This window comes from Macaca thibetana, chromosome 8, assembly GCF_024542745.1.
Source record: "Macaca thibetana thibetana isolate TM-01 chromosome 8, ASM2454274v1, whole genome shotgun sequence".
Lineage (NCBI taxonomy): Eukaryota > Metazoa > Chordata > Mammalia > Primates > Cercopithecidae > Macaca > Macaca thibetana.
The window spans coordinates 118,066,032-118,080,733 of NC_065585.1; the positions used below are offsets into that span (position 1 = coordinate 118,066,032).

At 43.2% G+C, this 14,702-nt stretch overlaps 2 protein-coding genes across 8 annotated transcripts in view; one reads left to right on the top strand and one right to left on the bottom strand.

The window, feature by feature from the left end:
• Positions 1-12,682, bottom strand: part of CDCA2 (cell division cycle associated 2) — a 50,685-nt gene extending 38,003 nt beyond the window's left edge. The window contains exons 1-8 of one of the 6 annotated variants that reach the window (XM_050801969.1): positions 12,002-12,129; positions 11,710-11,827; positions 10,887-10,947; positions 10,630-10,800; positions 8,990-9,159; positions 4,876-5,026; positions 2,850-3,046; positions 1,325-1,409 (exon numbers count right to left, since the gene is read on the bottom strand). In XM_050801969.1, coding sequence (XP_050657926.1) covers positions 1,325-1,409; positions 2,850-3,046; positions 4,876-5,026; positions 8,990-9,159; positions 10,630-10,800; positions 10,887-10,947 — 835 coding nt within the window. In that variant the 5' untranslated portion in view covers positions 11,710-11,827; positions 12,002-12,129. Of the gene's footprint in view, positions 1-1,324; positions 1,410-2,849; positions 3,047-4,875; positions 5,027-8,989; positions 9,160-10,629; positions 10,801-10,886; positions 10,948-11,709; positions 12,194-12,286 lie in introns of those variants that run through there. The other 5 variants (XM_050801973.1, XM_050801972.1, XM_050801974.1 and 2 more) reach the window with 5 other exon arrangements.
• Positions 12,683-12,684: 2 nt separating this feature from the next.
• Positions 12,685-14,702, top strand: part of KCTD9 (potassium channel tetramerization domain containing 9) — a 29,866-nt gene continuing 27,848 nt past the window's right edge. Inside the window, exon 1 of one of the 2 annotated variants that reach the window (XM_050801975.1) lies at positions 12,685-12,949. In XM_050801975.1, coding sequence (XP_050657932.1) covers positions 12,902-12,949 — 48 coding nt within the window. In that variant the 5' untranslated portion in view covers positions 12,685-12,901. Of the gene's footprint in view, positions 12,950-13,336; positions 13,654-14,702 lie in introns of those variants that run through there. The other variant, XM_050801976.1, reaches the window with a different exon arrangement.

Sequence of the window (14,702 nt, forward strand, 5' to 3'; positions counted from 1 at the left end):
GAAGGCAAGGAGTTGAAGCCCAGCCTGGCCAATATGGCAAAACCCCATCTCTACTAAAAACATAAAAATTAGCTGGGCACGGTGGTGTACACCTGTAATCCCAGCTACTCAGGAGGCTAAAACACAAGAATGGCTTGAACCTGGAAGGGGGAGGTTGCAATGAGCCACGATTGCACCACTGCCCTCCAGCCTGGGCAAGAGAGTAAGAAACTGCCTTAAAAAAAAAGAAAAAAAAAGCACATATAACTGTTTAATCTAAAAACAACATCTTGTGGGGCTTATAATGAAATAAATGTATATCTGTAAAGGATCATAAAAGCCATGGCTGGAAAGGAGAGGAAATTGATCTGCAGAGTTTGTAGTTTCTGTATTTTATGTGATACTGTATAATATCAATTAAACAGACTATGAAAGATTACAGAGCAATAATTAGGAATAGAAAACATATGATAAAATGACAGATGTGACTAAAACCACGTTAAGTAATTACCTGAAGTTAATAGATGAAATATTCCAATTACAATAAATTATCAGAATGGATTAAAAAAACACAAGATCCAATTATATGCCCATAAGAGTTTTACTTTAAAGATCTAAGTAGAAAAAAAAATCAAGCAGCCAGGTGCGGTGGCTCAAGCCTGTAATCCCAGCACTTTGGGAGGCTGAGACAGGCGGATCATGAGGTCAGGAGATCGAGACCATCCTGGCTAACACGGTGAAACCCGTCTCTACTAAAAAATACAAAAAAACTAGCCGGGCGAGGTGGCGGGCGCCTGTAGTCCCAGCTACTCGGGAGGCTGAGGCAGGAGAATGGCATGAACCCAGGAGGCGGAGCTTGCAGTGAGCTGAGATCCGGCCACTGTACTCCAGCCTGGGCGGCAGAGCGAGACTCCATCTCAAAAAAAAAAAAAAGTCAAGCTAAACCCTTGCTAGTAATGTTCACTTCACTCAGTACAAGCATACTGATTTTGAGAAAGAATGATTTTTACATTCTGGTAAAACTCTTTTTACATGCTTAAAAACAAATAAAATTATTACAAGTAGGGTTTCTCTAACAAAGAATACTTGTTAATATGTTCATAGGTGCTACCTCTTTATACTAAATTCCATGAGTTTGGAAATACTTCACTAATTCTTATTGAAGGTAGCTTAAAAAAGAGAATATCTCTCATATAAAAAGAATTCGGAAGCATCTCTACTAGGTCATGAGCTCCTAAAAAGTAGGAAGCAATTTCATTTCCCCCAAATTTTAGCAAACAGGTACCCTAATCATAAATGTCTATGAATCGGGAAACTGGCCATGTACTAAGAAAAGATTACTTACTATTTGAAGTCTCTGTGAGCTCTGAAAGGGGAAGAGACTCTTCAACTAAAACTCCAGACTGTATTGAACCACATTTAGACGATTTCTTGGGGAAAAATGGAAAGAGTATTACATTTTATTAATTACAGTACTACTAATGTCTTTTTAAAGATTTGAGTAAACATTATGGATTACCTGGAAATCTGATGTTCAATCAGTCACCTTCATTATCTCATAAACTCAAAGTGTACAGGATATAACAATGAAGTATCCATACTAACTGCATCCTAAACATCTGACAAATCAACTTTTAATTCCCCAGGAAAAGTTTAAAGGACATATTTTTGTTGTTATAGCCTAGAGAGTTGTATCATCTGCAACTGTTTAGAGAAAATTCTCAAAATAAAGTTTATATAATTATCAAATGCCAAATGAAATCAATAACTGGGATATGAAAAACATTAAAGGCTAGGATAGAAAACACAGCCACATTAATTCAGAAATAATATCTGAATCATGATGTATGTTCAAACAATTAATCAAAGTTCTGATAACAAACAATTACTCTTGCTTCTGTTCGGTGGGGATTTCATATCAACCTGAACAGGGTGGAGGGAGCCGAGATTACAGGTGACTGAAATACAAAGGAAACCCACTGGAGCCTGAAGAATCTCTAATAACTATCAAATCTTTGTTCTGCCAGTCCATGTAAAACGAATAGGACGAGCACTGGATCTAAGTGATAGAGAAGGTGCAGAAAGAGTTCCAACTGTAATGGTGTTAGGTGTCTCCTCTCACAAAGGACACGAGGAGCTAGTGTGTCAAACCAGAACTAGGAGCATGAAGCAAGAAAAGCCCGTCAGGAAAGACCAGCTCCCTGTTCACATGTGCACACAGGTCAGCTGATCTTCAGTAGTATTACTTTTCTCCTAATATCACCTTTTGATCGTCTTGACAGGGTTTAGGTAGTTGTAAGCCACAAAAATCCCTACAGCTACTTGAAAGAAGTGAGCAGAGCAAAGGAGAAATTGCTGAATGGCACCCTGATTTCCATCAGAAGGAAAGCAGTCAGGGGCAGGCATAAGTGCAAGACTCCCAGGCCTGTGGAGTACACCCCACATAGAAGGCATCTGCTTATACCCTGCTCCCCAGTAGAAAAAATACTGCCTGAGGGCAGGACTGTAACTTCCTCCCTTCTTAGAGTATCACCCTCTAGAATACCTCACACACAGAAGACCCCAGGGCTTATTCTCTTTGTAAGGTTAGTAGTCAAAAGTGAGATCGCTATCCAAGTAGGACACACACACACACACACACACACACACACACACACACACACACACCCAGCTACCCCAGGGCTTATTCTCTTTGTAAGGTTAGTAGTCAAAAGTGAGATCGCTATCCAAGTAGGACACACACACACACACCCCCAGCTACCACAGGGCAGAACAAGGTACTAAAATTGAAGAATGGCACTGACAGCGTTAAAACTGCCTATGGAGAAAACCAAAACTTCATTTTCCTATGCGTAAAGTAAGTGAATTACCTCAGAAAGATCTGCAGAAGTTTCAACTGCACATGCTCTGTCTGTATCAATACTGAGTATCTGGAGACCAGTTACTTTTCCTTTAGCATCTGTTAGATTTTCATCAGAGTCTCTCTGATAGGATATTCTCCGACGTTTGGAGGACAACACTGCAGGGAACCCAGACTGCTGGCACACGTTGAGGCCTTCCTTTCTGGCTATAAACACAAAACAAAAACAAAACAACACAGGCATAAATGTTTTCATATATATAATATATATATTTCTTTCTTTTTTTTTTTTTTTTTTTGAGACGGAGTTTCACTCTTGTCACCCAGGCTGGATCAGCTCACCGCAACCTCCACCTCCTGGGTTCAAGCGATTCTCCTGCCTCTGTCTCCTGAGTAGCTGGGATTACAGGCTCACGCCACCATGCCCGGCTAATCTTTGTATATTTAGTACAGACGGGGTTTCACCACGTTGGTCAGGCTGGTCTGAACTCCTGACCTCAGGTGATCCACCCACTTCAGCCTCCCAAAGTGCTGGGATTACAGGCATGAGCCACCATGCCCGGCTATTGTGCATCATAATAATTTTAGTAAAATCTAGTGCTTGAGTCTAAATTATCAATGAAAAGAAAAATCTAGCACACTTTTTTATTCCAAAACAATAAATCTAACTGAAAGGAAAGAAAACATGCCTATTGAAAAGATAAGATATACTAAAATACTTTCGCATGTCTAATATGGTACCTTACGCTTTTTAAATGTATGACGACACCTGTTATTTTAAAAGATGTGGTTATGTTCCAATACTCTGTATGACTTTATTAAACAGACAATCACAATGTGTCTCAGTTTTTTCTAGCTTAAAAAAAAGGAATTGTCTGCAGAATTATAATGACGTAAATAAATTTTAAGACCCAGGAAAAAACTGAAACAATAAGTGAGTCACAAACTACAAATATAAATCGGTACATCTGAACGGGTCACGCACTCTAGAGACAGATGAGGGGGACTTGTCTTGGGCTAACAGAGCAATCCTCATGGGTGGTGTTGAAATTGCACTTAAAGATGGTTCAAGAATTCAAAACAAACTCATTTGGAACCTTAGCGTGTAAAGTACCAGAGAATGGTTATAATGATTACAGTAAGACCAAGATTTTGTCACATTCTGGTGTCTGAAATGCTTGGTGATTGGAGAGAAAAAAAAAAAAAACCTGAAAAAACAACCAAATAAATTACAATCTAAGAGTTAAAGAACATAGCAGATTATCAGATTGGATATACTTGTGTGTGTGGTTTTTTTTTGTTGTTTTTTGTTTTTTTTGAAAGTGAGTCTCACTTCTTTGCCCAGGCTAGAGTGCAATGGCACGATCTGGGATCACCGCAACCTCTACCTCCCGGGTTCAAGCAATTCTCCTGCCTCAGCCTCCCCAGTAGCCGGGATTACAGGCATGTGCCACCACGCCTGCTTAATTTTTGTATTTTTAGTAGAGACAGGGTTTCACCATGTTGGCCAGGCTGGTCTCGAATTCCTGATCCCAAGTGATCCTCCCTCCTCAGCCTCCCAAAGTGCTGGAATTACAGGCATGAGCCACTGCGCCTGGCTGGATATATTTGTTTTTAACATCAAGGTTGGGTGTTTGGTACTCATATAAAATTTATATGAATTTATTTCATGTATTAAATGCTTGCCAAGCTTAATAATAATCCTGTAAAAATCAAGATTTGTAAACTCAAAATTGCCAAAAGCTCTATAGTAAAGGTGAAATGAGCTAATTATCTCTGACATTTTAAAACTTAAAATTTAATTGCAACCATGTGGAAATGTAGGATTAGGAATGCCTGATGCCAGATTTTTTTTTTCCAAGAGAAACCAGAAATCCATATTTTTGTGTGAAATGCCCCAAATTTTTAATGTTAGTCTCATTTCATAAATATAACTGTGTTCTGAAAAGAATGGTTTCACACTAAATAATTTCATATCTCAGAAGCTTGTCTTTATAAATACTGAAGTCAAAACTGAACGAATTATCTCTACTCACTCAAGTCTGTCATCTCGGACTCTCTTCCTGCCTCTGAGAATTCTGGACAGTCGGTCATTTTCTCGTTTTCCTTTATGGAGTGAAAAGCTGACTGGAAGGCCGATATTCGCTCTCTTAAAGAGTTAACATTTCGATACAGTGCAGGGCTGCCCTGTGAAAGTACAAAATATATAAGAAGTATTATAATCAATTCATACTTTCTATATTCTAGGCCTACAGCCTTTGAATCCAAAATTAAATACAGTACACATACGCTTTTTGAAGATCAGAGGTAAGGAGTTAGTGTGGCAGAGCTTCTTTACCCTGGAATTACACATTTTCAGTTTGAATAAAGAAGTTTAGCACAAAAATGTTGAGAGGCCAGCCTAAGAGCAGATGGAGGGTGCCAAGAAAACATTGCGCTCTGGGATGGTGCAACAAAAAGGGACAAGAGGAACCTGTTTGTAATTTTTACCAAGTGTTGTGCTGGATGTATCCAAAGGAAGCCATCTGCATGGTGCCTGTGTCACAGGTAAGTCTCAGCATACCTACTTCAGTCCAAGCTCTTTCTACTCAGCACCGCTCTACACATGCCCTCCAGCCCAGGGGCCAGAACGAGATACAGAAGTTCCATACATACTCAGATACCACATTTGCCTTGCTCTCTTTTTTGGCTCTTCCCAGTTAATTTTCCTGATTGTATGGGAACTGGAGGATATTTACTTTGTAGGGTTGAAAGCCAGCCATTCTCTTAAAATACAAAGTTAGACGGTATAAGCACAGAAGCTCTATGGAAACCCCGTTAGCAGGGTTCCAGCCAGAGACTGATAAAATGAAATCTATACTAGTAGGAATAGAAGTGCCAGATAAAGGCAAGTAATATAAAAATTGAGAGTTCCGTTTACATAAAAAATAAATTACAAATGAAGTTCTCTCTCTAAATTTTTTTTTATTACTTGCACTACTAACATTTCCACTGACACAAAGTTTGTGGCAATTTTTAAAAATTATACTAATGGGCAAAAAGTGAAGTAAAAATTACCTCCCTTTAAGATATCATACACAGTAGGCCGGGCACGGTGGCTCATGCATGTAATCCCAGCATTTTGGGAGGCCAAGGTGGGAGGATCACTTGAGGTCAGGAGTTCGAGACCAGTCTGGCTAACATGGTGAAACCCCGTCTCTACTAAAAATACAAAAATTAACCAGGCATGGTGGTGTGTGCCTGTAATCCCAGCTATGTGGGAGGCTGAGGTGGAAGAATCACTTGAACCTGGGAGGTAGAGGTTGCAATGAGTCGAGATCACGCCACTGTACTTCAGGCTGGGCAACAGAATAAAACTTGGTCTCAGAAAAAATATATATATCATAGAGAGAAAAAGCAGTTCATATTGTGAAGCCAGGTTTGATGGTGATCTGTTCACACATTTGATTCTCTTCCTGGTTAAGTATAAAGCAAATTCTCTATTATATAATAAGAAAACATTTTACATTGAAATATGCTTGATGACATAAACGTTCATGACATAAACAGCAATAATATTCATAAAAGGCTTGTGCTCAACTCATAATAGAACAATAGGGAAAAGATGATCTCAAATTCATACAGTTTACTTTGAACATGCTTTTTCTGTACTCATATTTGAACATGGTAGGGGCAGGTTTAATATCCTAGGAACATGCAGCACCTTTGAAATGCTACTTTAAAAAAAATGGTAAGTGTCTCTAGTCAAAATAGTTTTCTCTATATTCTACTGGAGAAGGAGAACAATGTTTACATATAAAGCAAATGAAACATTTAAAATGCACTGCTTTTTTGAGGTTTTTGTCTTAGGAATTGTGTCGGTTAGTCAACGACCTTCCTTCCATGTACCACAAACTGTTTGAGGGGGTTGGGATCTAGGGAAAATTACTTCATTTTTTTTTGAGACAGGGTCTTGCTCCATCAGCCAGGCTGGAGTGCAGTGGCACAATCACAGCTCAATGCAGCCTTGGTGTCTTGGGCTCAAACGATCCTCCAACTTCAGCCTCTCAAATAGCTTGGACCACAGGCATGTGCCACCACATCCAGCTAATTAAAAATTTTTTTTTGTAGAGACAGAGTTTTGTCATATTGCCCAGGCTGGTCTCAAACTCCTGGCTTCAAATGATCCTCCCTCCTTTGCTTCTCAAAGTGCTGGGATTACAGTGTGAGCCACCATATCCGGCCAGGGAAATTACTGTCTAGAGTGAAATTCTGAAAACATATAAATGTAGTTACAGGTACAAGAGGTGCTATTGAGAAGAAAAATCAGTAATGTGGCTGAGTCCCTAAAAGTGCTGGTTTAGCTAGAATCAGGACAGACCTCTATCTTTAGTAAAATCTGAGTTGAAGGCAAAACAATGAGAAAGTGGTCTAAGGGAAGTTGTTACAGGAGGGAGGTACTCTCCAAGAACAAGGGCCAAGGCCCCAAGTGGAAACAGAATGGGGCAGAAAGGCCAGCATGCCCTTTGAGTGGAAGGAGATGGGGAGAGACCAGAGTGGGCATACAAAGGCATCAGGAAGGGGTATGGGTTTAATTCAAGGGATCGCAGGAGGCCATGGGAAGACTTTGAGCAGCTGGGTGAATGATTCGGTTTCTACTTTAAATTAGTACCTCTCCTTGACTGCTCTGTGGGATAGCCAATGGATTAGGGAGAACATGTGAGGCTGCTGCCAGCACGACACACGTACTACATTAAGGTCCTTTTTTTTTTTTTTTTAAATCAGAGAAGGAATACACTTTAAATTAATGATACAAAGTCTATGGTAAATACATAAACCAGGAACAGTCATTCATTATCACTATCAAGTATTATGTATTGTAGATAACCTTTTGTAGATAACTGGCAGCAGTGTAGAACTCTTTGCACCAGCATCACTACAAACACGTGAGCAATGCATTGTTTTACGATGTTACGTGAGCCACATCACCAGGCCTTAGAAATTTTTCAGCTCCATTATTATCTTATGAGACCACCATTGTATATTTAGTCCTTCATTGAGCAACATGTCACTATGTAACACAAGACTGTATCTGACTTTTTAGGGGCAGGTATTATTTAAATAAAAATTTGAAAAAATAGTTAAATACACCCCCATCAGCAGGTAAATAAGCTGCTCCTCTCCACAAGGCTGTCCTAAATACATTTTGTCCCTGGAGACCCTTGCCCCTATACATCAACACACAGTAGTCATGAAAAAATTAGAAACTTAGAGATAAGCTCTTAAAAAGCTAATAGTGCCTCACCTCATAGAAAACTAGATCTTAACTAGAAAAAAAAATTGTGAAATAAAATAGAAAGCTCCTCTAGAAAGCTATTTCTATCCAGGGTCTCACAACTCTTAAAATACCCTTGTTTGGGTTAGGCACTGTGGCACACACCTGTAACCCCAGCACTTTGATAGCGAGTGCTTAAGGTCAGGAGTTCAAAACAAGCCTGGGCAACATAGTGAGGCCCCATCTCTACAAAAAAAAATTTTTTAAATTAGTCCATTGCTGTGGCACATGCCTATAGTTCCAGCTACTTGGAAAGCTAAAGTGGGAGGATTCCTTAAGCCCAGGAGCTCATTGCTACAGGGAGCTATGATTGTACCACTGCACTCTAGCCTGGGCGACTGAGATCGTCTCTAAAACAAAACAAAGAAAAATTACCCATGGTCAACAGCATCATTTATGCATTTTTTTTTTTTTTTTTTTGAGACAGTCTCACTCTGTCGCCCAGACTGAAATACAGTGGCATAATCTTGGCTCAGTGCAACCTCTGCCTCCCAGGTTCAAGCAATTCTCGTGCCTCAGCCTCCCGAGTAGCTGGAATTACAGGCACCTGCCACCACACCCGGCTAATTTTCGTATTTTTAGTAGAGATGGGGTTTCACCATGTTGGCCAGGCTGGTCTCGAACTCCTGACCTCAAGTTATCTGCCTCCCTCCGCCTCCCAAGAGTACTGGGATTATAGGCGTGAGCCACCGCGGCCAGCCGCTAACTGCATGTTCTCTAAAACACAGAGAAAATCTCTCTCCAGGTTTGAAACAGAGCAGATGCACTAAAAGGTGTAAAGACAGCACAAAAGCTTCATAACAGAATTCACAACAGAACTCAGAAGAAAATCATACCTGGGAAGGAGAATCTTGTGCCAAAGGAGATTTCCTAGCATTCTTTATATTTTGCTGCCGAGCGATGAAACGAATCAGATGGTTTGTTTCAGGAGAGCCCCGAGCACCGACTGCAGAACGTCGTCTGGACTTTTTAAGGTAGGATGATGACTTTCCTGTAATGAAACTCTCTTACAAATTGGAACAAAACAAGGCAATCATCAGTAACCACGTCCAATACGTGTGATGTACCAGCCTGAGAGAGAAAACATGATAAACATGTGCTACAGAAAGCTCAGTAGAGAGTTACTGGCAGAGTCGTTCATACACAGTCAGTGGAAGAGGAATCTGTTTTGTCTGCTGACTTAGTCCATGCTTCTAAAACAGTGCCTGGTACATAGAACAGTTATTAAAAGTTGTGGAATAAATACATGAACACGTTTTAAGTTTTCATTTTCTTTTCATATTTCCTACACACAGATGGCTTTTGCTTTTGACTCAGGATTTTTCTTTTTCTAAATAAGTCAGTTTTATCCCCAACAACTGAAAGGTAAGATCTCCACCTAGGTACATGCAGTCTCAGGTTCTTAATTCTTCAAGATGATTGGTTTCTTTCTGATACCTACCATTGGTACTATCCTGAATTTTGGACATATGCCTAAGCACACAAAATGAATCCGGCTTTTTAAAAGTCTAAGAGTCATGTTCTTGAGAATGCAAATTAGGGTGGCATGCCACTTGTACCTTGTCTTATGTATTACCTGGTCTAGTGCCCTGTGATGTTCAAGACTTCCATTATCCTCCAACTCTAAAACCTATTCTCTGATCCAATTCCATTCTCATATAGTATTTCCTTCTTTTCCATCTAAGTCAGACTTCACTGGTAAACTTCATTTCTACTGCTTGAAGGACATTAGCTGGAATCAATCTTATGTTTGTTTTTTTTTTGAGACAGAGTTTCACTCTTGTTGCCCAGGCTGGAGTGCAATGGTGCGATCTCAGCGCACAGTAACCTCCGCCTCCCAGGTTCAAGCGATTCTCCTGCCTCAAACTCCTGAGTAGCTGGGAATACAGGCATGCGCCACCACGCCCGACTAATTTTGTATTTTTAGTAGAGACAAGATTTCTCTATGTTGGTCAGGCTGGTCTTGAACTCTTGACCTCTGGTTATCTGCCTGCCTCGGCCTCCCAAAGTGCTGGGATTACAAGCATGAGCCACTGTGCCCAGCCCTGTTTGTGATTTTTAAAGGAGGTACATCCTGATCTTTCAGTATTATATTTTCTTAATTGCTCTTAAACTTTCTCTTATTTTTGCCATAAATGAAAACAAAATGTAGTATTACTATTCATATCAAACACCCTCCTGCATCCCATGTGACAGGTCAAAAAGTGACTCACACACATTTTTTTCTAGTACTGGCATTAAGCACGACTCTGACTTCAGAACATTATCATGCTGGGTGCCTTGCAATTCTGTGATCCCTGCTATGCTAAATGAGCCATGCACGAGCACAGAAGTCTCCCTGAAGAAGCGAGTGTGCAAAGTAGGCAATTTAGGACCTAAAATAATATGACAGTACATATAAACAAATAAAGCTGAATTACATTAAAGTTATGTTTAAACTTGAAAAGCATTACAAGAGAATGACAACTTTTCTTACCTGTAGAGTTCCTAACAAAGCTTTCAGGTGTAATTCCCAATTGCTCTACGGTTACTGTGGAAAAGTTCAAAGGGGATTTAAAAGTATCTGGTGTGCAAGGATTAGGAGGTAATTCGGCATGCTTCTGAGGAGTCATAATCTTCCCAGTTCCCAAAATGAAAGACGCATTTCCTGAAACGCACGACATATTGTAGGGGTGAGGACAACTCTCTGTCTAAACCTTTAACTTCCCAAGGAGGCAGCAGATCATCACATACCAGCATTATTCATTGCAGACTCCTTGGTTTCAGGGGGCTTGTCTTTTGAATTGGCATCCATCTAAGAGGTGAAGAGAAACAATAAAAAATAACCCCACCAGCAAGATGAATGTGATTCGATCACAAACCTCATTCAAGACTGAATTGTAATACAGTCCATACTGGCATAGAAACACACGTCGCAGGTTCCATTTTTTATTTTAATTTCTGTGGGTATACAGTAGATGTATATATTTATGGGGTACGTGAAATATTTTGATACACGCATGCAAGTCGTAATAATCAAATCAAAGTAAATGAGGTAGCCATCATCTCAAATATTTATCCTTTTTGTTAAAAACAATCCAATTACACTTTGTTATTTTTAAATGCACAATTATGGACCGTCACCCTGTTGTGCTAGCAAATACTAGATCTTATTCATTCTATGTTTTTGTACCTGTTAACCAACTCCACTTCCCTCCCACTCAGCCCCAATACCCTTCCCAGCCTGTGCTAACCATTCTTCTACTCAAAGCGCGTACTTTTAAGGCCAAATTAAACAGAAAGAAATGGAGGAAACTGCTGTTCAGGCACCAAAGCAGACCCCAAAGGATAAGCCATGGCTTTTCAACCGAAGTGAAGACCTGAATCATAAGGGTACCCCTCTCAAGACGCAGCTCCGTCCATTTCCAGAAATTGTCTCAGCAGGTCCGGATGCACCCCTGGTCACCCAGAGCAGCTCCTGAGAGGAGTACTAACTCTGTGCTGCAGGGTAAGCCGAACAAACGCCATAAAAACGCCCCGGAGAAGCAGCCCCATGGCAGGGTGGCTGCAATCCTACCTCTCACGCCGCACCTGAAGGCCCGCCAGGCAGATAGGCTTAATCTCAGAGCCCCGAGGCAGGCGAGCGTCGCGTAGGTCGCTGCTTCCAGACCCCGGCTCCTCTGTCCGGAACGGCTCTGCTGGCAAAGCACCCGTAGCCGGGAACCGCTCTCCGAACAAGGAGTCCAGGGTCCCTGAGGCCGACTCGGACTCACACGCCGCGCAGTCCCTGTCTTTCGCTCTGCCCGGCGGCCTCCTCCGCCCGCCGCCCGATTCAAATTCCCGGCCCCGCCCCTCGATGCCGAACTTACTCTACGAATCACTCCGCTACCGCCCCTTTCTCCGGTCTGCGCACACTCCGAGCCCTCCCAGTGACTTCCTGGGCTCGGAGTGGGGCCACCGCGAGCTGCAGTCAACCCGCCGACCACAGACACCTACTACTGACCTGTGACCGCGGGGACTACTTTCCGGGAGAGTCTCGCGGAGTAACGCTTCTGTTAGCGCTTTAACTCCGCCTCCCACCTTTCTATTGGATGCTGCAAACTTCGAAAAGACTCATTCAACCAATCCTAACAGAGCGAAGGGCTGGCTCTTACCCAATCACTCCGTCCCTACCGCAGCCGTTTCCTCGCTGGGCCGGCTTGTGGGCGGGGCTAACGCAGGAGGAGGGGCTGACTGGTGCTTGGGTGCCTTTCAGCGCTCCACCTCCTTTCCGTAGACCCCGCCCTCGTATGCAGATGAGCGCTACCTAGACTTGAGTGTGCGCCTGCTCAGTAACGCTGTAAGTCGCCGTCCGGCTCCAGGAGCCTCTCTGATTGGCTGATGCCCCTTCCCGTCTACTAGCCTTCAGCGTCTCTTCCCTCCCTCCATCCCGGCTAGCTTAGCCAGGGCCCGCCCGATACTGGGTGCTGATTGGCTGGACCCTGGCCGGTGACGCAGGTTGGTTGGTAGGCTGAATGTCAGTCTCGGAGAGGTGGGGGAAGGGCCCCAGGCAGGCTGAGGAGTCTAGGGGCGGGGTGGGAAGGAGGACCGGCCGAGCCCTGGGTGTGGGACAGAGTGCGTGTGTGTGGTGTGTCCCCAAGGGCAGGAAGGTGGCGAAGGGAGGCGAATCCGAGTGGGTGGAGGGAGGGGAAGGGCGGGAGGAGAAAAAGGTGGGAGTAGGACCAGGTGGGAGGGTGGCGGCTCACTCAGGACCCAGCGGGGGCAGCGCGATGAGGCGGGTGACCCTGTTCCTGAACGGCAGCCCTAAGAACGGAAAGGTAACGGGGGCGTGAGTGGGCGCGGCGGGCCGTGGGTCAGGGCGAGGGTGGAGGGTGCGGACCCGGCTGGCGGGGCAGCCGTGAAGTTGGGCAGAGGGGCTGGGAGGTGGGCGTGCGCGGGCTGGGGGCGCCCGGGGACAGCACAGGGTCCCCGCGGCCTCCTCCCGACCCTCAGGACCCCTGTCCCCGAGCCTGCCCTTCGGCGCCTCAGCTGCCTGGGGGCCGGCGCGGGTCGGGCCGGGGGCTCCGGGGCTCCCGGATGCGCGGTGCAGGGGGCGCGGGGACTGGGGAGCGGAGAGGGCCGCGGTCACCTGGGCGCCCGGGCGGTCGCGCCTCTTCCCGCCTGTCCCCGAGACCCCGCTCCCGCCTGCGGGAGGAGGCGCGCCGGCTCCCGTGCTGAGTAATGGTCTGCTCGGAAAGTGGCGGCGAGCACCAGAGCCTGTGGAGCTGGGTCAGGGAGACAGAAGTAAACTGCCCGTGGATAAACAAAATCTCCCATCCGAGGTCGAAGACAGGATTTTAAAAATGGGGGCATTTTCTTGTTGATTTTTGCCCTTCTCTCTGAGATGCCTCAAGCCCCCACTCCCCGACGCCGCCAAACTTCTCTGTACTCGTTTTATTATTTTGCCTTATTTTGATTCCCTAGAGGACGGGGACAGCAGACCCAAAAGGGATCGATTTGACAGTCGCCTTTGCTGTGTTAGGTAGGCCTTTGCGGAGGGTGTGGTGCTAAGTGTTCTTCCAGCGCTGGAGCAAGCCAAAATGAATTCTCTTCCTTCCCAGCCTTTTGCCCCACCCATGAAAGTTGTTCTGCTACTTTGGGAAATTTTGACTGTTCAAGGCAGACATTTACTGCGTTGCTAAATGACACCCAGAAGTAACTCAGCCTTTACGAGTCTAAGGTAAAGGTAAATGGGTTTCACTGTGTTAGTTGCCAAAATACTCTGGTGCCTGCACATTCGGGAAACACTGTAAATTTTTAAATAGTGAAATTGTCCAGTGGCATTAAAAATGGCTTTCCCATTATTCAGTGTAGAGTAAACATGCCCTGAAAATTCGAACCAGAGTGTGGTTTGTTGGCTATAATTTTGTGTTCTTCTGGTCCTAGAGATTTAATACTCATTTTAAAACAGAATTGGTATAAATTCGAGTTCTCGAGTTATCATGAATGCTACCCCGAAAATATGCTCACGAAGTTTACATTTCTCATCACTATTAACTTTTTCTAAACCTGTTCTGTAGTTAGCTGGTGTTATCTAAAACGTATGTTGTTACTCTAAGAAAGATTGAGTATATCCAAAATTGGTAATATTTCTCAAAAACAAACTTCCGATTGACCTTTTTAATGCAGTATCTCTGCTATGTTACTCATGGAAGACAAATATTTAGACCTAGTCATAAATATTTTTGCTCTAAATCTCTCCCGAATCCACTCAATTTGGTTGTCAAAAATTAACTGAGTTGGTCTTTCCATATTGTTCACACGGATTTTTTTTAATCTAGTTTTGACTACATTCTTGGATTTAAATTTTATTTACTTTAAAAATATTCTGCTAGAGAATCTCAGAAGATTGGGGGAAATGCATCTCAAATAATTAAATATGAATATGTTCATGTTACAACGATCATAAAAATCCAAACTGGAGAATACTAGATAAAAAGAAACAAAGCCCTGATCTTCACTGCTCAGCTGATGAACATATTCTAAGATAACGTTGGCAGTGCTTTCTCTCCTTTCAGTTGATTAAAAAAT